The sequence below is a fragment of the Oncorhynchus nerka genome, linkage group LG4 (assembly GCF_034236695.1).
Source record: "Oncorhynchus nerka isolate Pitt River linkage group LG4, Oner_Uvic_2.0, whole genome shotgun sequence".
In the NCBI taxonomy this organism is placed as follows: Eukaryota; Metazoa; Chordata; class Actinopteri; order Salmoniformes; family Salmonidae; genus Oncorhynchus; species Oncorhynchus nerka.
Window position 1 is genome coordinate 65,239,539 of NC_088399.1, and position 24,153 is coordinate 65,263,691.

Consider the following 24,153-nt stretch of genomic DNA (forward strand, 5'->3'; position numbering starts at 1 on the left):
TCGTGTCTGAGCCGTTGACTTGCGACTCTACTTTGTCTCTATACTGACGCTTTGCTTGTCTGATTGCCTTGCGGAGGGAATCGCTGCATGGCACTAAGCAACCTAAGACCAGTATAATACATTGTTCATGGCAGGTTCCAGTGGCCCCACCCCTGCATCTCTGACATAACCCCACCCCCTTCATGTCCAATGTCCTCTAACTACCAAGACCTCCCTCATGAATTATTCATGCCTATGACGCCCAGCAGATGGCACCTGTGTGTGATATTAGACGCTGAGCCAGCAGACTGTTCGTGAGGAACTGTAACTCATAGGCCTTACAGGTCACATTACACTCCCACTCCTCACATCTCACTGAATACCTTTTTATAAACAGAGAAACAGTTTGGATGGTTTGTGAAACATTTTTCATACATGAATTGGTGACGGCCAAAGATGTTTGGTCTAGCCAATGTAATATACTGAAATTCTCCCTCCTTTGGCCATTTGTTGGTAAATTGTACATAATTTGTACATAAATTGTTGCTACATGTGACATAATGTCCCTACTACTGCCTAGCAGTGAATGACATTCATGTAATTAGGTAATCATTTTCTGAAGACAAAAAACTATCAATTTATTTTAAAGCACTCTCTTTTCTGTTTATATATTGTTTTATTCAAAATCCTTCTTTTAAGATGTTTACACCACACAAAACACAACGTGTCACAACAGCCAAGGATGGAAAATAATCTATATTGAGTGTGTTAGGTCAGAGTTTGGCTTCTTGACCTGTGCTTTATATTAAAACAAAATGACGAAAAAAGTCATTAAAAAAAACACAAAAAAACACATGAAACATCAAACTGTTGGAACTGAAACTATTTACATATTGCCTTACAAATAATAGATTAAAGTTCCTGCTGTGTAAAATACCAGTACAATTATAAACTAACTTGCATCAACAGCAAGACAAAGATAAAATTTACTTCGGGATGCGGTTCATTCCTACACCGAAGCGGTTTGACCTTAACTTTTTCAATATAAACATTATGGCCGTTCCCCTCTATCACCGCGACAACAACATTAATAGTCAGGTTACAGTATTTAAAGCTGTTAACAGATATGGCCTGTTGAACCAGAAGGAAATATATTGGTTTGCATCCGTTAAGGACAGATAAGGTTAAGGCCAAACCGCTAGGTTTGATTTAGAATACAGATTACCAGCACCAGTCCTGGAAAGCCACAGCTCTATGGCCCTAACAAATGTCGTGGTCGGTTTGAACATCAGTTGGAAATACAACTCCCCAGGGCTAACGCTGGTATTGAAACTGCTAGACTACTTTTCTGGATCTCCCAACCTCCCACGATTAAAAAAATTCCTAAAACAAGTCATGTACTGTGTGAGGGATCTAACACAGTCTTTGCTATGCTTACGGGAGACAGGACTTTCATCGATGGCTGGAAACAATCTGGTACAAATGCATTGGGGTGGCTGGGGAGAAAGAGGAGACTCCTTGTGGCAGACAGTGATGACGGTAGAGGTTCCTAAACTTTCTGGTGCCTTTTTTTCTAGCCTGGTATGACTGGCCGCCTGAGTAGTGAGGGTGGTTCTGTGTAGAGTGTTGTCCTGTAGGGGGCATTCTCTTCTCACCGTGGCCCAGAGAGGTAGATCAGACTTGGCTGGGCCATAGAGAATGATAGAGGCCTCTAGTGGCCAAAAGGCCATATTAGCATGGGCAGCGCCATTGAGGGCTTCCAACCTTTTTAATGTCGTCAACTGAGTAGGACTTCTAACTTCATTGGCTGATCCCTCCTGGTGACCATGTTGCGAGTCATCATGAGGGATCAGCCAATCGTGAAGAAAATTGACTACTTTAAAATTGAGACTGCGCTGCCCATGCAGTCACAGATGCTATAATGGCACAGATACAAAGATGAGTCCTCTATCTCTTTGGGCTGGACTGGACTCTGGGCTGCCTGGCTTGTCATGGGTCTTGGAACGTCACTGGAGTTTTGTTGAACACGAATGTCAACGAGGGACAGCGTGGGCCACTTCTGTTGTGCGGATGGCTGGTCAATGTAGCGACAGCCCTTAAATTAGCCCATAACATAAATCCAGCCCCGCCCACCCCCCTACATCCATTCATTTTAGACTGCCTGCATATTGATGAGATTTTTGGGGTGGTAATTTAACTTAGAACGATGAACAAATTATTTGTCGATAAAATCTCCTTTTCGTATAGTATCTCATATATATATTTATATATAAAAGAAACAGCCTCTACAGTGATATCTATGGTTTACAAAGAGAAACAATCTGCAAGATCACACTTTTTTGTGGTTATTGTTCTACTTGGATCTGGATCCAGAGGTTCGCAGGGGAAGGACAAGCCTAGTCGTCGTCATCATCATCCTCCTCCTCCCCTTCATCCTCAGCATCCCTCTTCCTCTTCTCCCCTTTGACTCCTGCCTTCTCCTCTGCACAGGACACAAGCCAATCAAAAAGTCAGACTTTGTCGGACCTTAAAAAAGGTGGCGACAATCACTTCTAATCAGGACCAAGTAAAACAGCAATCAAATCCAATTGGCATTTCCCTTAATTCTGAATTCGGCACCCTTATGATATTGTATCCACAGGCAATGTGGGAGTTGATACAAGATCCACCGTATCTTCCGCCCACCGACAAGTCTCAAAAACACCAGAGGGGGAAAAACAAAACACAGTACCACTAGTATACATCTTTTCAGTCACGTAACAAAGGCCACTTTGTAGACTGAATTACCATTAGCGAAACAATGTAGAGGCTAAGGAGTCCATTTTGGTTTAATGTTAATGCGGCTCTCTTACATCAAAGTCTACTTTCAAAGGATTCCCAAGGCCTCAGATCTACTACTTACGTATAATATTGTAGCTAAGTATTTCCCCTGGCATGTTATATATATGAAAGGGTTGATTTATACTCCTTGCACACACATGCAAGTGCACTGCTTACTGATGTCATCTCACAGTAGGCACAGCTTCCCACTCAGAGTCCTGAAGGAGTAGTTCACATACAGTGCATTTGGAAAGTTTTCAGACCTCTTGACTTTTTCCACTTTGTTGGGTTACAGCCTTATTCTAAAATGGATTAAATACATTCAAATGCTCATGAATCTACACATAATACCCCATAATGACAAAGTGAAAACAGATTTTTAGACCTTTTTGCAAATTGAAAAAGAATAACTAAACTAAAATATTACATTTACACAAGTATTCAGACCCTTTGCTATGAGACTCAAAATTGAGCTCAGCTCATCCTGTTTGATTCCATTGATCATCCTTGAGATGTTTCTACAACTTGATTGGAGTCCACCTGTGGTAAATTCAATTGATTGGACATGATTTGGAAAGGCACACACCTGTTTATATAAGGTCCTACAGTTGACAGTGCATGTCAGAGCAAAAATCAAGATTTGTCCATAGAGCAAAGAGACAGGACTGTGCAGTGGCACAGATCTGGGGAAGGCTACCAAAACATTTCTGCAGCATTGAAGGTCTCCAAGAACACAGTGGCCTCCATCATTCTTAAATGGAAGTTTGGAACCAACAAGACTCTTCCTAGAGCTGGCTTCCCGGCCAAACTGAGCAATAGGGGGAGAAGGGCCTTGGTCAAGGAGGTGACTAAGAACTCGATGGTCACTCTGACAGAGCTCCAGAGTTCCTCTGTGGAGATGGGAGAACCTTCCAGAAGGACAACCATCTCTGCAGCACTCCACCAATCAGGCCTTTATGGTAGAGTGGCCAGACGGAAGTCACTCCTCAGAAGGGCACATGACAGCCCGCTTGGAGTTTGCCAAAAGGCACCAAAAGACTGCCAGACCATGAGAAACAAGATTCTTTGGTCTAATGAAACCAAGATTAAACTCTTTGGCCTGAATGCCAAGCATTACGTCTGGAGGAAACCTGGCACCATCCCTACGGTGAATCATGGTGGTGGCAAGATTATACTGTGGGGATGTTTTTCAGTGGCAGGGACTGGGAGACTAGTCAGGATCGAGGGAAAGATGAACGGAGCAAAGTACAGAGAGATCAGCTCAAGAGTGCTCAGAACCTCAGACTGGGGCGAAGGTTCCCCTTCCAACAGGACAATGACCCGAAGCACACAACCAAGACAACGCAGGAGTGACTTTGGGACAAGTCTCTGAATGTCCTTGAGTGGCCCAGCCAGAGCCCGGACTTCAACCCCATCGAACATCTCTGGAGAGACCTGAAAATAGCTGTGCAGCGACACTCTCCATCCATCCTGACAGAGCTTGAGAGGATCTGCAGAGAAAAATGGGAGAAACTCCCCAAATACGGGTGTACCAAGCTTGTAGCTTCATACCCAAGAAGACTTGAGGCTGTAATCACTGCCAAAGGTGCTTCAACAAAGTACTGAGTAAAGGGTCTGAATACTGTCATATTTCAGTTTTTTTTTTTCACTTGCAGAAATGACTAAACCTGTTTTTGCCTTGTCATTATGGGGTATTATGTGTAGATTGATGAGGTACAAAAACAACGTAATCTATTTTAGAATAAGGATGCAACGTAACAAAATGTGGAAAAAGTCAAGTGGTCTGAACACTTTCCGAATGCACTGTATACACATGGGGACTTTAGCCGCGTTCACAAGGTAACAAACTAAATGGCCTGAACCATCTCTGGATTACATGTACGCAACCTGCAATACCTGTAAAGCCCAAAGGATTTATCTGCCTACTGTGTAGGGAGGACTCTAACCTTGTTTTAAGTGTCGAAGGTAGACCTAGCTTGGCTCCAAAACACACAGATAAGTGACAAATGAATAGTCACACAGGGCTGAGGAACGGATCAATAGAAGTCAAACCCTCCCGAGTCAAAGAGCCAGTTATTGCCACAAATTGAGTAACAGCCAGCATGGAGCCGATGTCAATAGAGATTTTGATGATTGATTCCAACAGGAGATCTGTGACAGACAAACATATCTGCCACTTCCAGGCTAGAGTACTTGGGTTTGATTACTAGTGACAGGTCAACACAACAATTCTTGTCCTCACCTTCTTCCTCCTCCTCTGCGTAGTCGTCATCATCTTCTTCGTCCTGTGTGTGGAGGAGGAGGGGGGGCGGTTAAGATTCTTTAAATTAAGCGTTGACTCGAGTCGCCGGATGTAAAACATTATGACGTTTTGGATAAAACATGAGACATTTCAGTCGTCTCACCTGGATCCTTTCCTTCATCAGGTAAGAGAGCCCAACCTCTCCTCCTTCCTCCCCCTCCTCATCCTCATCTTCATCATCGTCCCCTGTGGGCCCGGCTCCATCCTCCCCCTCATCCTCGTCTATGAATGAAGAAGTATTTTGTTCAAGAAAGTTAGGCTGAAACATCACCAGCCCCACCGTGTGGTTGTGTTGTGGTAGCCATGCTCACCGTCGTCGTCTGCCTCTGAGTCAGGGGCCTCGTTGTCCTCCTGGTCGAAGCCGTCCAGGTAGGTGACCTGAGGCAGCAGCTCAAAGATGCTCTCACGGTACTCCTCCAGTGTGGTGATCTCACAGTTAAACAGGTCCAGGCTCTTCAGGTTCTTCAGATTTTGCTGTGGTTTTAGGAAGCAGAGGTTAGAGCTTACCAGACAATACTTATTAACAAATTCTCTCCATGCACACGGCTGGCAAGCATAGCCACATATCTCCTTGTGAATGGCATGATTAGTTTAGAAATATATATATTTTTTTTTTTAAAGCATTTTTTCATCAAATGCAATTCTACAAATGTTGCCATGGGGCAGAGATATTTTTTTGCAGTTTTAAAGAATTTCCTGCAATTCCACATATTTTGCCATGACTTATGCCAAGTTAATGATATGAGTGAAAGTGACTAACAAAATCAGTAGAGGCCGCCTGGATGTCAGAGGCACAAGTAATGCGTGGGTTGACTCATAACCCGCAGTCCACGCCTTCATATCCTCGAGGCGGACGGGTTTAGGGTCATTAAATATTGTGCGGATGGCGGACGGGCTGAATCAAGAGAAAACAATACCTGAAATTCATAATTGTATAATTTATTTTACCAGGTGACTGAAAACACATTCTCAATTTACAGCAATGACCTGGGAAATAGTTACAGGGGAAACGAGGGGGGATGAATGAGCCAATTGGAAACTGGGATGATTAGGTGGTGATGGTAGTATGAGGGCCAGATTGGGAATGGCCTCCATAAATGTAAGAAGTTTGGAACCACCAAGACTCTTCCCAGAGATGGCCACCCGGCCAAACAGATTAATAGGGGGAGAAGGGCTTTGGTCAGGGAGGTGACCAAGATCCCGATAGTCACTCTGACAGAGCTCCAGAGTTCCTCTGTGGAGATGGGAGAAACTTCCAAAAGGACAATCATCTCTGCAGCACTCAACCAATCAGGCCTTTATGGTAGAGTGGCCTGGCGGAAGCCACTCCTCAGTAAAAGGCACATGACAGCCCGCTTGGAGTTTGCCAAAAGGCACCTATAAATTACTTTCAGACCATGAGAAACAAGATTTTCTGGTCTGATGAAACCAAGATTGAAATCTTTGGCCTGAATGCCAAGCGTCACATCTGGAGGAAACCTGGTACCATCTCTGCGGTGAACCATAGTGACAACGCAGGAGTGGCTTCGGGACAAGTCTCTGAATATCCTTGAGTGGCGATAGCCAGAGCTCGGACTTGAACCTGATCGAACATCCCTGGAGAGACCTGAAAAGAACTGTGAAAAGATGCTCCCCATTCAACCTTTTATTAACCAGGCAAGTCAGTTAAGATCAAATTCTTATTTTCAATGACAGCCTAGGAACAGTGGGTTAACTGCCTGTTCAGGGGCAGAACAGATTTGTACCTTGTCAGCTCGGGGGTTTGAACTTGCAACTTTCCGGTTACTAGTCCAACGCTCTAACCACTAGGCTACCCTGCCGCCTCTGACAGAGGTTGAGAGGATCTGCATAGAAGTATGGGAGAAACTCCCCAAATACAGGTGTGCCAAACTTGTTAGCGTCATACCCAAGAAGACGTAAAGCTGTAATTGCTGCCAAAGTTGCTTCAACAAAGTACTAAGTAAAGATTGATGAAGGGAAAAAACGATTTAATCCATCTTATAATTAGGCTGTAATGTAACAAAATCTCAAAGGGTCTGAATGCACTGTATCTAACTATAGAAAAGTTGACTAACAAATAGCCTACCAAAATGTCGGAAATTATAAATAGAAACATATCTAAATCAGGCAACAACAACAAAAAACTGCACCCACTGTTAAAAAATTGTTCTGTCGTCTTTGACTGTAGCCTACAGTACATTTTCTATATTAGTGGGTTAGGGTCGGGTGCAAGCCATAGATATTCACTTTATTACATATCGCCGGGCGGTTGCGGATGGGTTATTAGCAATTGCGGGTGAACAAACAGCTGACCCGCGGACCACTACTGTGCAGGTGCCATGCATGCCGGTTGATATTCGCCCATAATTACTACGAGTTCAGATAGCTGGCTAGAATATCTTACCAATCTAAAAATGGTTAGCTGACATGGCTAATTGTGTGAATGATAAGAATTGCCGATCCACAACAACATTTCTAAATTGCACCTTGTCTATTCTACCTCAACAGTAAGTTGAGACCCTGACTTAATTCCAAAAGAAGCCTTAACGACCGGCCCTGAATAGACTTAACGACTCAACTAACCAGGGCCTCAACGTTGTTCAGCCCCTTGATCTTGTTGCCACTCAGGTTTAGATACGTCAGGTTGGGGCACTTCTCTGAAAGGGTCTCCAAATGACCTGAGATGTTGTTGTCACTCAGCTCCAACTGTGAGGAAATAACACACAATTTCCTGATGAATCGTTTGAAAAAATGTAATGCTCCACATCAAAATACTGGTCATTGGGAGTAAAGCCAGAGTTTCTTATAATTCTGCAAACTAAATGATTTTGATTGAGATAATCGATTGCTCAAAAGGATCCAGCTTCCCTAATCACCTTGCGCAGCTTGGGCAGAGAGGGTAGTTTGGCCAGGGAGATGAGTCCAACGTTGACCATGCTGAGGAATTCCAGCTCCTTGAAATCATCCGTCAGGCCCTCTACTTCACCATCACTGGTGCGGCAATTATCCACCACCAGTTCTTCCACCTGTAGGAACAGTAATCAAGATCAACTGGACACTTGACAATGAGATGGTGCATCAAGAGATTTCATCCTGCACATGTTAATGAATGAAACCAAATTAAATGCATAGCTAGTTTGTTACATTTTTTCTTCTTCTTTGTTTGTTTGGGTTAATTCACCATGTCACTTTATAATCTTATTACATGTTGATTGGAAAAGCTGACCCTTGACCTAAAGTCCGCTGTTTCCTGTGAGATCACACGCCTTTTCAATTATTTTCTGCTTGAATGCTTTGTAGTGTGGACACAAGGCGGAAGACCTGTCTGAAAAACGACGTGGCTGGAGTAGCTAACTAGCTACAAGGCTTCAAAAGAGGTAACAAAATAAAAATGTGCATAAACCCTGGGTGACTGACGGTGGACGCTGTATTGAAGCCAACACAGCCATCTTGGCACTCACAAAATAATTTGGAAGCTATAGATATGCATTTATTAATGTCTAAATGCATTTTTTAAAACATTTATTCTATTAGACAACTTAATGCATACTTTTGAATTATATTATGTGAGCTAAACATAAAACAATTATGAAAAGATATACACTGAGTTACAGTTTATATAAGGAAAGTCAATTGAAATAAATTCATTATGCTCTGGGAATACAGATTTGCATCTGTTGGTCACAGATACCTTTTAAAAAAAAGATAGGGGCTTTGATCAGAAAACCAGTCAGTATCTGGTGTGACCACCATTTGCCTCATGCAGTGAGACACATATGCTTTGCATAGAGTTGATCAGGCTGTTGATTTGTGTTGATTCCTGAAGTCAGCATGACAATTGCACGTAACCTCAAAACTTGAGACATCTGTGGCATTGTGTTGCGTGACAAAACAACAGATTTTAAAGTGGCCTTTTATTGTCCCCAGCACAAGGTGCACCTGTGTAATGATCATACTGTTTAATCAGCTTCTTGATATGCCACACCTGTCTGTTGGATGGATTATCTAGGCAAAGAGGAAATGCTAGCTAACAAAGAGAAATAAGCTTGTTGTGGGTATGGATCTGAATCTTTTATTTCTTATGTTTTTTTTGTGTTAATGCTAGTCACCACTAAAACAAAAACACATGTAATGGTGTCCTTGAAACATTTAATTGAAATACTGTAGAATTACATTCATTCCTATTGAGGACTGTTCCTACTGGGGAGTGCCAATATGGCCGACCGGTGACATCAAAGCCTCGCAATGGCCAATACATAACATTAACAATTAAGGTTTATATACATAATTGGTGCTAACCCATAGCAAGCCCTAGTTATCGTCTAGCAGCTCAACATTTGTTAATTACAGGTTAGCTAAGCTACAGTTAGCAAACGCACTAGCTCGCTAACAAGGTGTCTAGCTAGCTGGAGAGCAAAAAAAAGTAATCCTAATTTCCTAGTTTTTACCCATTGGGTAAACATGTTTACTTATCATGACAGGTGGGAATATTTTTCTATTTAGTTAAGTTATTTGGACAGAAAATAGGAGACAGTAAGTCTAGAAGCCAACTACTAGCCAAGATGTCAGCTAGATAGTAGTCATGCTAGCTAGTTAGCTAAAAACAATTGTGACAATGATTGTCGTGGTTGACACATTGTTAAGAAATTGAACAATGGTTTTTAATACCTGTACAAGCTACTATGTTTATATCAGCATGTGTGGGATATTTTGGTTTTACTATGTTCAATCTTCTCGGTGTGATGGTTGGGATAATGGGACATTTCGGAGTACAACGCATTTCTCATCACTGGATTGAGGTACGTGTCTGTGGACACTCTGCGGTGTCTTAATCTACACAGTTGCTGGTTTGAATCCATGTGCCCATGAGCAAGGTCCTTAACCCTAATTGCTCCTGTAAGTCGCTCTGAATAAATGACAAAAAACTTTTTTTTAATTAATTGTCAGGGAGACTCAGAGTCCTGGAATGTAATTGCGTGAATGCTGTAGGCATGGATAAATGACAGCCAGAAGTGCTACGAGACTGACGGACAGCTTGTACCTCATACCTGTTTAGCTAGCTAGCTACTTTTCATTGTCGCCAGAAGTTGTGATCACCGTGACATTGACAGGCATGAAACATCAGGTGCCACAGTCTCTTCAGTAAAAAGTATTACTATTTTGTTTTAACAAGTTTAACAGGATAATTCCAAAATGTGTATTCATAAATTGAGTCCCAGTTTTTTTGTGTACTATTTCATCCAATTGTGTACTATGTCGTCCATTTCGTATGATACGTTACGTCCTGCAATTTAAAAAAAAATGTGTGTACAATTGGTACGATATGATATGAATCCAATTTGTACAAGATGTTACGAATGTGTTGTGCTTAAAGATCCCGGACTACATCTTTAACTTCTTTGGGACTGGGGGGCAGTATTGAGTAGCTTGGATAATAAGGTGCCCAGAGTAAACTACCTGCTACTCAGGCCCAAAAGCTAGAATATGCATATAATTAGTAGATTTGGATAGAAAACACTCTGAAGTTTCTAAAACTGTTTGAATGATGTCTGTGAGTATAACAGAACTCATATGGTAGGCAAAATCCTGAGAAAAAACACAACCAGGAAGTGGGAAATCTGAGGTTTGTAGTTTTTCAAGTCATTGCCTATCAAATATACAGTGTCTATGGGGTCATATTGCACTTCCTAAGGCTTCCGCTAGATGTCAACAGTCTTTAGAACCTTGTTTCAGGCTTCTCCTGTGAAGGGGGAGGGAAGGAGAGCTGTTTGAGTCTGTTGTCTGGCAGAATGCCATGAGCTAAATCATGCACGCAGCCGTGACAGGTAGCTGCGTTCCTTTTAATTTCTAAAGACAAAGGAATTGTCCGGTTGAAACATTATTGAAGATTTATGATAAAAACATCCTAAAAATTGATTCTATACATCGTTTGACATGTTTCTACGAACTGTAATATAACTTTTTGGACTTTTCGTCTGAACTTTCGCCTGGACTCGCACCTCGTGAGTTTGGATTTGTGAACTAAATGCGCAAACAAAAAGGAGGTATTTGGACATAACTTATGGACTTTATCGAACAAAAAACATTTATTGTGGAACTGGGATTCCTGGGAGTGCATTCCAATGAAGATCATCAAAGGTAAGTGAATATTTATAATGCTATTTCTGACTTTTGTGACACCTCTCCTTCTTTGGAAAATGGCTATATGTTTTTCTGTGGCTAGGTGCTGACCTAACATAATCGCAAGGTGTGCTAAAGCCTTTTTGAAATCTGACACAGCGGTTGCATTAAGGAGAAGTTTATCTATAATTCCATGCATTACACTTGTATCTTTTATCAATGTTTATTATGAGTATTTCTGTAATGATGTGGCTCTCTGCACTTTCACCTGATGTTTGTTTGAGACAATGCATTTCTGAACATAACACATCAATTTCAAATCAGGTTTTTGGACATAAATATTAACTTTATCAAACAAAACACACATTTATTGTGTAACATGGAGTCCTGTGAGTGCCATCTGATGAAGATCATCAAAGGTTAGTGAGTAATTTAATCCCTATTTCTGACTTTTGTGAGCCCTCTCCTTGGCTGGAAACTGGCTGTATGGTATTTTGTGACTAGGTGCTGACCTAACATAATCGTTTGGTGTGCTTTTGCCGTAAAGCCTATTTGAAATCGGCCACTGTGGCTGGATTTACAAGATGTTTATCTTTAACATGGTAGCATCCCACATATCCCAGAGAGGTTTTAAGAGACTGATAACAAGAAACGTGTTATTGCAGTCGAGATAGGACAAGTATATCTTGCCCTTTTACACCATCTCAGATATGTCATCCCAGACTGTACTAACAAGAAGATACTAGGAAGAGAATCTCTTGCGGAAGGACCAAGTCCTCCAGCATTATAGTTAATCATCTTCCAAAAATGCAGACTCTCGCCTCACTTTTACTTACGCCTACTTCTTGTTCTGAGGGAGAGGAACAATGCAACTAGGTGGGACACTTTTACTGCAGAGGAGCGGGAGTGTGGTCACCTTTGTTATTAATAGCCTATTTCCTACACCACCTGATGGGCACCTTTCGCGACTGTCAAAGCTGGAATTCAACGAGATAAATTGCACACAGCAACACCCTCTCATGGAAGCCCTCTGCTCTTAACTGAAACAAAAACTAGGTGACCAGTTGTCCAGTTCTACGTCAAATCAGATTGAGTAGTTCTTACTTTACAGTTGCTCTGTTATTGGCCCTGTGGGGGCCCCTGTCCAGCATTGGGGAACAACCCCCCCCACACACACACACACACACTCCCCGCGTGCGTGCCACGTCTGTTTCTAAGGGCACACGCACTGTATGAAAATTGTGCCGATAGAGAGGGCAGCCGTGCTTCTAGCCCCTAGGCAACTTTATTGTGTTTTGTTTTTTTGTGTTATTTCTTACATTATTAGGCCAGAATGTGTTTTGTGTTATTACATACAGCAGGGAATAACATCCGGGAATAACTTTATCACAAGCATTTTGCTACACCCGCAATAACATTTGCTAAACACGTGTATGCAACCAATAAAATTTGGTGGGGAGAATTTTGCAGGTTTAAAGCTTATTTCCTACAATTCCTACAATATTTCCTACAATCCTATTTCCTACAATTCGGAGCAAAAGAGTAAGTCTGCTTCATGTTTTAAATTTTGTCATACTGGTATCATCACAGCCCTAGTTGTTATCACCAATGCTGGCCAAATGAAAATGTGGCTTTGGTCAGAGAAGAGGAAGAGAGAGGCCCAACTCGGCGGAAAATCTCTCCCTCCAGCAGGTGGCGTTTTTTTATTGTTTCGCCCACCAAGCATGGAGTTTGGTGGACAACGACTCCCAATGTTAGGGCGGAGAAACCTCTCGTCGATATATCTATCATCTTTGCTATGGTGTGTTCCGCTTGCGACTAGCTACCTCAGTTCTTAGTGAGTGGGGAACTATTGTGGCAAAAATCAAAATAACACCCGTCTCATTGACTTCAGTACCAAATAATACAATACAGTGACTAATAAATGATTATTGATAATAACATGTTACGACTACAAATCATCTTGGCTTTTGATTCGGTTTGTAGCTTGACCGCCTTCAGGGCCGAGGTTCACAAGTTTACCGCCCTCAATTTAAAAAAAAATAATAATATTTTTTAATTGAACCTTTATTTAACTAGGCAAGTCAGTTAAGAACAGATTCTTATTTACAATGACGGCCTACATTTCCAGCAGTATCATTATGATGTATATTCTTATTCAAAATAACTAATGATACAAACGAAAAATACAAACAAACCTCTAAAGCCTTTCTTATATTTCTTAAAAGTTTTAAGCGTGGTAGACAGGGTCTCAAATGCATTCTCAGAACCATGTTTGTTTCAGCACCCTCTTACGGTACAAAGCTCTGCTGCTACAAGGCGTTGAGATGATGTGCAATCAGTATGTAGTTTCAGTTGTGGTAGTCAGTCATTTGTTCTATACTTGGCAGCACAGGGGCCTTGGAGAGTGATGGTTATGAGGAATGGCTAAGTAAGTTGAAGTGTTACATTTAATATTGGCATCAGGGAAATTGACTCCAGTTGACTTGCACGTGTATAGCCTACATGTGATATGTGAGTTGTATTCAAGAAACGTTGAATAAGCATGATGCTACCCTTTTTTGTCTATAGGCACTCCTCGGGTGGTTATTCGGGTGTTGCACATAATAGCACTGTACTTGTACCAAACAGGGTTGTGGTCAATTCAGAAAGTACACTGGAATTCCAATTCCCTTCAATGCTTTTCAATTAGGAAAATGTGGAATTGGAATTTGGTTTACTTTCTGAATTGACTGGAATTGAAATTAATTGGCCCTAACCCTGGTACCAAGTTATATTCGGCAAAGTGTTTTAACAATGTTATTTATCACCAACAAAATGTGTATACAATGTGTATATAAATCGTACCACTAAGATATAAATAACACGCTCCTCAAAACCAGAGATGGCATTGTCACTGTCTTAGCCTGGTTTTATCTTCACGTAATACCTCGATTGAACGAACAGTTCTGTGCGCATCATCTCGATATTGTCGTCGAGAGAGGAACATCAGTTGAGATGTAGCCTACATCCTATACAGAAGCATCTGCACAATGGACTTCACTGCCGAATGCACAGCAGAGTTCTGTAACTATAGAAATTGTAAGAGAAATAGATTTGCCGAATGAAGGCAAGAGTCAGTGGCATGAATGAATGGGTTTTGTCCATCCTCAGACAAGCGCTGTCTCTGAGGGTTGGGGTTTTTACTGTAGCCTAATCTACTAAATAGAGGCGGAGGTCTGAGCCCCGCACGCCATCTGCCATATTACTTAAATTCGTAAAACGCAGAGCAGGACCACAAACTCTGCTACACTTGAATGCGTATATACACACGCATATATATATATATATATATATATATATATATACAAACACACCTTTTACAAAGACGTCGTCGTTTCCTACAGAGGAAAAGCCTGTTGTTACATAATCACCATCACATGGAGGCGAAAGACAACTTGCTTTTCGAGTACAGTAGGCTATTTAAATGGCCGGCAGGGTGAGTCCCATAGGCTATAGGAAATTCGTTTGGAAGTAGACTTTCTACATTTGGATTTAGGCCTACTATATAATACGCATAATTTATCCATTTGCGTGTGTCTAAATTGAGATAACCCGGTTATAGCCGTCAAAATGGGCTCGTGTATAGATGCAACAAAATGACTTCCACTCCCCGCACGTCAGAAATAGGGCTCAAAAGCCTGCACTGTACAAAAAAAACACACAAAAAAAACAGCTACACTGACGCCACCGTAGTCAGTGCCTGCGCGTCTCGCTCCGAGAACGGTCAACTCGCGTGCGTGCTGGTTTTAAATTGCGTATACATTCTTGCAGGCGTTGTTCATATAACATCGAAGTATTGATGTTTACATCCAGTGGACCTTTAAAAAAATACTATGGTAAAAGAAATGGTTATTAGCTAAACCCATTCGATTAGTAAAATGTCCGCTCAGAGAAACCAACCAGCTCGTTTGTGCCATTTGGTTAACCCGGTAAGACCGGTCAAGAGGCTCGTTACGCATGGAAAGCTTGCGTTTTTACAATCGACTTAAATAGTTATTTGCATCGGCATCCACATGGAATAACACCAGGGAACTTTCAAGACAAACAAATAAATCGCGTCTCAAAAGTTATTTCACATTTCCACGGCAGTCGTGAATTCTCTGTATTTGGATTAGCCTGCTGTACTACAGGAGTCAACACGACGTCACCGGAGCCTTATTACGATGTTATTGGCTTTTCACAATTTAATTACTCTCACAACAATAGCATAATGTTCTTCATAATTATGTCCGCTCCGCCACCTTGAACGTTCAATGGATCTCTGGCCGGGCACAAGACAAGGAGGATGATAGCAAAGGCAGTGTTGCAGATCTATAAAATGTTATTAGAATCACAAAGCGACCAAAATTGCTTTGTGGATAGTTGCAGTTCATTTTTGTACAGCAACCAACATATATTGTGGTATGACGAATAATCAGAATCCCCAAAAACAAAACAAAAACTTGTAATCGGACTCGCATCCTCTCTTGTTGTCCATGTGCAGAGCGGAGCCTCGCAAGAAGTCCGCTCTTCTCTGGGTTATCGGCTTGCATAGTTATCACCTCATTTTTAAGATAACTTACCTCCGCTGGTGTCCTATTCCTCAATTCTAAACTGATCCTCTTCTTCATCTCCATTATTAATAAAATATAAAACACTATGTTATCGTAAAAAAAATGCCAATCAAATTTTCTGAAACTCCAGTTCTTGGACCCACAGCTCAGCTTTCTTGGATGGCCACAGTTCTCTTACTGATCCTCCATGATACTTCGCACCCAGCCCCCTCTATCAAATCCCGCCCTGTGGAGTTCTTGATAGGCCAGTCCTGTCTTCCCTAATTTTAATCGGATGATCGACACACCAATCAAACAGATCATGCCGATCAACATAAACCGCCGGAGGTGATTGGTTGTGATTGGGCGCGCAGTAGATTTAGATGGGTCAATGCGAACGTCAATATCTTCATTTAAACCGTCGGGGTCGTCACTAGTTAGCACAGCCACAAAGTCATAATTATGGATAAACCACGCCCATTTCTAAAATGTATCGTCTTAACCCTAATTTTAACCACACTGCTCACTGTAAACCTAACATTAAATTAAGACCAAATGCCTAATTTTTGTAGCCAATTTTGACTTTGTGACTGTGTCATCTGGCGGAAACCAAGATTAGAGTGGCTTCCGATCCGACTTTTCTTTGACCTTTTATCCTCCGGACAAAAAATCCTGATGCTTCTGCACATGTGCGGTTCACGTTTTGCGCATGTGTTTAAATTCTACTTTACGTACAGACTGTGTTCGAGAAGATCAAAACCGTAATGTATCATGGGTAAATTGTGACTGATTGATCTACAAATAATAATGAGTACTAGTTATTTATGATACAAGGTTCTTTGTAGATCAGTCAGTCGGAGGTCGCCTCTACTGTCGGCTACAAACAAGCCCATAGCCTCTGCTCTACCAGAGATCTGTAGCCTACATATGTAATGATGAGATGCTCATGTCTCCACCCTAGCAATGAGAGTCGTCCCATTGCGGGAAGGCAGAATAATCACAGAGAAACGCTTTGGTCTTATTTTGGACAGATTTTGGTACGAGTGAAAACTCTCGCTTCATCTCTTCCTCTCTGGCTCTACTCGTAGAGAACAGGCTACTCTGGCAATGGTGTTAATTTAATAAAGTTAGATCAAAGCTGAATCAATGGGCGCATTCGAGCAGATCACTTATGTCAAATTGGTGACCCAATGGTCACGCCTTCCAGAGTGTGTTGCATTATGGGGATAAAAATTGTCCGACTTGCGACTACATGACAAATGCATGAACTTTACAAAGAAATATGTGATTAAAGGTCATTAAGTTTTGACTGCAGTCTACTGCAAATCTCTGCAGTTGCTCTTCACCAACTTTATCATGCATCCATCTTTAAATATATATTTTATTATTAACAGCAAATCAATACAAAAAGTACATTGGGGAACACAAGTATACAAAGGACAATTGGGATAGGTGGTACAATATTATTGTGCAGCCATCACCTGCATAGAGTACCATAGTGTCAGTCATAATACCCATAAAACCTAGCGGTCAAACAAGGAAATTGTTCCAATAGTTTTTTTCACCATTCATTTTCCCATGGGGGATTTTAGAAATACTTACAATAAGGGCTGTGTTTTGTGTAGGCTTACTCTGGTGTGACGTTTTGATAACCATGAACACCTCTTTAGGACAAGGTGACTTTTATCAAGATATTTGCCTGTATTTACCCTCTAAAAATGAAATGCTAATTAGCTGCTAATGTGGCTATCATAAAGAACTACAAATGCCATGATGATCTGGATGAGACTGCCGAATAGAGGCAAAGGTAAGAATCTCTGGATTAACTATCTAATGTTAGTCATTCATAAATTGGCTACATTTTAAAAAATTGACAATGTCTGTGAACTGTCTTGTGCAAGTTTTAAACTGACAATACCTGTTAGCGAAGGTGTCAGCTAGAGATGACTACGGAATTCATAGTCTTGCATTATGTCTACTTTGACGCTAATTAGCATTTTCTGATCTGAGCGAAGATAGAGCTGAATATATTGATTAAAGTCGCCTTGGCCGGGAGAGATTGACATGGTTATCAAAACGTAATGCCAGGGTAAGCCTACACGGAACACAACCATTAAATTCCCTATGGGAAAAACGAATGGTGTAAAAACGATTGGAATCATTTCCGTGTTTGACCGCTAGGTTTTGTGGGTATTATGACACCCCCACTGTGGGGCTCTATTGTCAACCAATCATTAGGATGTTTTTGTTTGCTCACGCAAATGTGACCAAAGACAAAGACTGAAACAGGAACTAACTTCGCATGATTCATGTACACAGTGAATATGTGAATGTGATATTTGAGTCTCTCACCAATTGGAAGTACAACGTACGCAAATGTATTTATATATATTTTAAAACACTACAAAGAAAAACTGATAAACAATGGCAGCAATGCCATGTTGCACTGAGCCTTGCTGTTGGAAAACCACATCAGTGTTCGACTTTCGGCTGTCACAGATGCATCCCCCCCGACTTCACTCCTGGACTTTCGTCTACTCTAGTCGTTTGCTTTTGCCTTACCATTCAAACGAACCCACTGTCTGCAAGATCGAATCATAATAGTATTCTACATAACATAACCACATATTTGGTTATGTTATGTAGAATACTATTATATATAACAGAACTGAATATAATAGTGTAGTATTACTTGACTCTAAGACAAAAACGCTACCTCATTTCCCCCTCGTGCGGCCAAAATTAAACAGCGCGAGTCACTCGGCAAAATACACAGGTAAACTAATTTACAGTTTAACACCCTCTTCTCTAAAATTCGTTCACCGTACATCATTAAACACAACACTGAAGGCTAATTCGAAACAACAATGTACAACTCAAGAAGATCTAAATGCATATCTCCGTGAAACTGATTTAGATCGAATGGTTGGTATGCAGATGCTGCATGGACGTTTTACCGGTAAAACTTACATTATAATTCACTATTAACAGTGGGAAATGTGAGGGGAAGGAAACCACAAAAAAAACATGTTTGCGTAAAGTAGAAGTAAAGAAACGTAAACTCAGAACCTGAAATATCTGACCCACTGCCTTAAACCAGAACTCCACCCACTCTTTGTTCTCTTTGGTGCCTTTATTCTAGAGCAACAGCCCCTGTCACCCACCATCCTTTAATTCCCTCACGTTTTATGTATCGGTCAGGAACTTGAGGTTTAAGGTCTAGAATGTAAAACATATTCTAAGGCATTTTATATACAAGGATTTGAGTTTCATAACCCCCCAATATGTTTTTAAATGTGGTGTCCAAGGCAGCCAACAGACTTGCTCTACCATTTGATATGCAAGGCAGAATATCCAGTTGAAACTGTAACAAAATGGCTGACCATGAACCACCCCAAGCATGGGGGCTTAAAGAGGACAGGCAGTAAAGCCACACCATCTGTGCAATGTTGCTTTGCTCTCATAGACCAAAGTCCTTTGTACTCAGTCTTGCTTCATATCAAGAATGTGGTGTTTTAAAAGCTATGCTTGCACTCTAATCTTTCATTGTTGATCAAATAGGGATGGAGACTCAAAATTACATGTCTGTTCGATGGTATTACTATAAATCTGTGTAGGCCTATTTTGTGTATTTGTCTTGGACAAATGTGTGGTCTTATGATGCAAAATTGCAGGAAACATAATGTATTCCAAAACATGCACATTAGTCTCAAGCTCTATTGATTTAGTATGTCACGTTATCATAAAGTATCCGCTAACCCATTGTAAAAAATAAAATAATAATGTTTATAGAATGACAAAGGATGAATGCAATGCCTCAAGGTGACCACCAGAGGGACAACCCACACTGACCTCTGAGAGTAGTGAATATCCTGAGGCTCACTCACTAAGCTGATTTGTTCATCAAGTTACCAGAATGGAGTTTGATATCCAACGTGGCTCTGTCGCCACAAGCGTTTATTTAAAAATGTTTAGTGTCACTTATGGATCCACAGATATTGCACACCCAGTCATGAGAAATGTAATTGTTTAAGTCATTATTACTACACTCGGGCTCCGGAGTGGTGGCACTGCATCTCAGTGCTAGAGGTGTCACTACAGACCCTGGTTCGATTCCAGGCTGTATGACAACCGGCCTTGATTGGGAGTCACATAGGGCAGCTCACAATTGGCCCAATCATAACTCTAGTAACTGTACAGGAGGAAGTTATCTTCCCAAAAAACAGTGTGCTGTACTACCAGTGTCCACAAGATGGCAGACGGCGCCAGGATGAAGTCAAAACCAGATAAAACTGGATATGTGTGATCACGATGCACAGACATTGCAATGCCTTGTAATCCTGGTACATGCATTTTTAATTGCAAATCGCTAGAGGGTGCAATAATGCTTCAACCAACGAGTTTATCTGCCTTGTCAACTTTGACTTTGAATAGAGGCTTAATAATGCAGTTGTAATATTTACATAATGTTTACCACAACTTAGCCGTTATTCTAGCTACTAAAACAGTGTTTTTTTTCTCTGCCATTCCACTTCTTATTGAGTACTTGTCAATAATCTGGATTGGTTAATATTCCAGCCCTTATTAGGGTGGCTATACATGCTTTGTGACCCGAAAATATTCAGAAGTGCTAAAACTTTCAAGGAAGTAAGATGTCATAGACCTTTTGATTTATATTCTGAAATGATCATTTCAGAAACATTACAGGTCAAGGGTCAAATTCGAGGACTCATAGCTGGGGAATTCCATTCATGGTGGAACCCCAGTGATTCTCCTCCTTGACCCTGATAGTGGACTGTTCTCACATAGTTGCAGCGTTTCCTACAGTCCTTTGTCCGCCAGCAACGTTGGGACCTACTGCTGTTCATAGACAGTGGGGGTTGAGGTGAGATCCAACTAGAACAATGCTAAACACACACTTGTGTATTCTCATGGAAAACCTCAACAAGGGGCAGCTCCGACAATGACTCTCTTGGGTCCTCAATGGGTTGAAAATGGGATTCAAATGCATTGAGACACAAAGGAATAAGAGGCTACCACTGCATTTCCTCAACTAGAAGTCTTGTCATTGAGTTAATTGAATGTGTATGTTAAATCGCGGGAGGCTAGTGGCACCTTAATTGGGAGGACAGGTAATGGCTGGAGTGGAATCAGTGGAATGGTATCAAACACATGGTTTCCATTCCATTTGCGCCGTTCCGGACGCTGTGAGCCGTCCTCCCCTCAGCAGCCTCCTGTGGTTCAATTATGAACGACCCTAAAACAATGTGATGGCACTTTTTAGCGTTCACACAGTTTAGGGTGTATGACTTGTCCAGAAGATTTGCGAGCTGTTGTACCGTATGTGTTGTATTTTAAAACCACAAGCTAAAATATTTTTTTCAGACAAACGGCAGCCCGGCCACATTGTTGCTATAAAGCTTTGGGATTGGGCTTGACAAATGTAATCACTCTCAAATGTATAGATGGAGTATGAATGCAGGGCTGACGGTCCATGACATTAACATAAGCATTTTAAGGATATTTCTCCAGTGAGTTTAAAAATGTACTTGTAAAAAAAAATCCTCTGGACTTTTCATAACATGTAGACTTATTGTTCAACATCAAAACATATGACCACATTCCCAAAGCTGTGAAACATTCCCCTCCTGAATGAAACTACATGTGTAGTATATGTATGCTATTTCGGTCAACCAGATAAAAAAAGTCAAATGATTTGCAAATAAAACTGATTTAAAGACTCAAACTTTAATTTAAATGCAATGCAAAACACAGCAAACAAATGGGGGTGGAAATAAGCAAAAAGTTCAAAGAAGTTGAAGCAGGCCTATACATTTTCAAAAACATTTTGTGGCGGGACTGCTTAATCTAAGGTGATGAATGAGAGTGCTGTGTTTTAGTTAATTAAATCAACTTCCAAGTCTTTCCTTGTGTAGCATAACCAACTGAACATGAATGACCATTGTAGTAAGTTGTAGTGTATACTGACCAGTGCATGCACAGGGTCTTTTCCTGCGCCCAGGGTTCCCCGAGGCAAGAGCTTGGCTGCAATCAGTCAGTTTGTGTAGGCTTGGAACAGGCACGACTGGCTTAGACAGCTCACTAGAGTTGGTGCTACCTGGGCTGCTCAGCAGAGACCGATTTAAGAGTCTGTGCTGGAGAGATGTTAGCAGAGTTATCACCAGGCTTCAATTATCTCTAAGACTGACATTTGTTAGCTAGCTAGCAGTCCAGAGCATTTAGACCCAGTGTTTTTCAAGGTGTGTAAACACACTCATAGAACCCATCTCATTGTGATAACATAGGCAAGCCAAAACAGAACTCTTTCATTACTTGATAAATCTGTAGGTTTGGGCTCAGTGTGGAAGGAGAGCAGCAGGCTGGGTTTGTCCTCGTGGTCCTGAAAGCAGAGGAAACTGCAGTTTAACAAATAGCATCGATAGCCTAATTGTTGTCCTCTTAGGCCAGCTATGGTATATAGAGCAAGAAAAGGCCTCAAGCTGACACTGGTTAATGTAAGAAAATATATTTTATAACAGATTGAATAACATTTTCCATAAGAAAACAAATCTTAGAGAGGCAGTGAATGCTATGAGCTTTTTGTAAAAAAACAACAACAGCTGCAGTATCGGGTGCATTGGTGTAGAACAAACAAACACACACAACCAAACAAATGTAGCTTTACTCACCATTGTAGAAACTCAGATTTTTCTGGTTTCTTTGTCTGAAAACAGTTGAATGCTCTGATGTGCAGTACTACTGCACCTGAAGATGTTTACTGACTACAGATACTTCTAGTTACATGGTTACGTTAGTTACATGGTTACGTTAGTTACATGGTTACGCTAGTTACATGGTTACGCCAGTTACATGGTTACGTTAGTTACATGGTTACGTTAGTTACATGGTTACGCCAGTTACATGGTTACGCCAGTTACATGGTTACGTTAGTTACATGGTTACGTTAGTTACATGGTTACGCCAGTTACATGGTTACGCCAGTTACATGGTTACGCCAGTTACATGGTTACGTTAGTTACATGGTTACGCCAGTTACATGGTTACGTTAGTTACATGGTTACGCCAGTTACATGGTTACGCCAGTTACATGGTTACGCTAGTTACATGGTTACGCTAGTTACATGGTTACGCCAGTTACATGGTTACGCCAGTTACATGGTTACGTTAGTTACATGGTTACGTTAGTTACATGGTTACGCCAGTTACATGGTTACGCCAGTTACATGGTTACGCCAGTTACATGGTTACGTTAGTTACATGGTTACGCCAGTTACATGGTTACGTTAGTTACATGGTTACGCCAGTTACATGGTTACGCTAGTTACATGGTTACGCCAGTTACATGGTTACGCCAGTTACATGGTTACGCTAGTTACATGGTTACGCCAGTTACATGGTTACGCCAGTTACATGGTTACGTTAGTTACATGGTTACGTTAGTTACATGGTTACGCCAGTTACATGGTTACGCCAGTTACATGGTTACGCCAGTTACATGGTTACGCTAGTTACATGGCATAGAAGTCCATTCGAGGATCCAATACCTAAATAAAGTCTGCGGCTTCAGTCAGATTCTCCACCTTTATCCCCAAGTGTGCACTTGTACACTCCCCTACATGAATTCAGCCGGTCGTGCACCAGTCCAAACCTTTAAATGCATGAGGAGGAGTGACCAAGTGCCAACTTCTGGCTGAATGGTAGATCATTGTAATACACAACCTGCATGCTATCATTGTAATATACAACCTGCTTGCCACAACCCTCCCCATTGTAATGTATGATGTCATTTCAAACAATGGCTGTATAAAATGCTCTGGTGCTTAAAAACAAAAAAGGAATGGTTGTGGTTGGCGTGAGCTATCACGGGTGAGTCCAAAGCTCTTTCACTCTGAGCATTTATGTCAACGACTCACCCTGAATAGAAACACAAACCCAGCAGAAAACACAAATTTGCGTCAGCTTGACCACTGATTTACCACTGTAACTTTACAATGTGCCAGACAGTGCTGAAAGAGGTACTACAGCTCCCCCCCAAAACGTCCCCAAACGGTCCCTTTACGCGAGCCTGCTATCAGCTGATTAGTAGTTACATTTTGACAGTCCTTAGTGTTACTGTTTTGAACGGTTCCAGGTGTGGTTCCATGTCTTGTATCCCATGTGGAGAGATCTGTGTGAAGGATCTTAAATCAAGTCAGAAATGAGCAGCGGTCAACGGGATGGCCTTGTCCCTGGAGGTGTTGCCATTGTGTAAAATGCACCACTCTTACCATCATTCCTGGAGAGAGGGATTTCTGTACCGCATAGACTGTCTTTGAATCATTCTAGCGTAACGTACAG

The 24,153-nt window shown here is 41.4% G+C and overlaps 1 protein-coding gene across 1 annotated transcript; it reads right to left on the reverse strand.

The window, feature by feature from the left end:
• Positions 1-635: 635 nt before the first annotated feature.
• Positions 636-16,030, reverse strand: LOC115128442 (acidic leucine-rich nuclear phosphoprotein 32 family member E-like). The gene is made up of 7 exons (XM_029658291.2): positions 15,826-16,030; positions 7,978-8,127; positions 7,685-7,807; positions 5,413-5,575; positions 5,205-5,323; positions 5,042-5,084; positions 636-2,461 (listed from the first exon to the last, which is right to left on the reverse strand). The coding sequence occupies exons 1-7, from the start codon at positions 15,877-15,879 to the stop codon at positions 2,376-2,378; spliced, it is 738 nt and encodes a 245-aa protein (XP_029514151.1). The 5' UTR covers positions 15,880-16,030; the 3' UTR covers positions 636-2,375.
• Between the last annotated feature and the right edge of the window lie 8,123 nt (positions 16,031-24,153).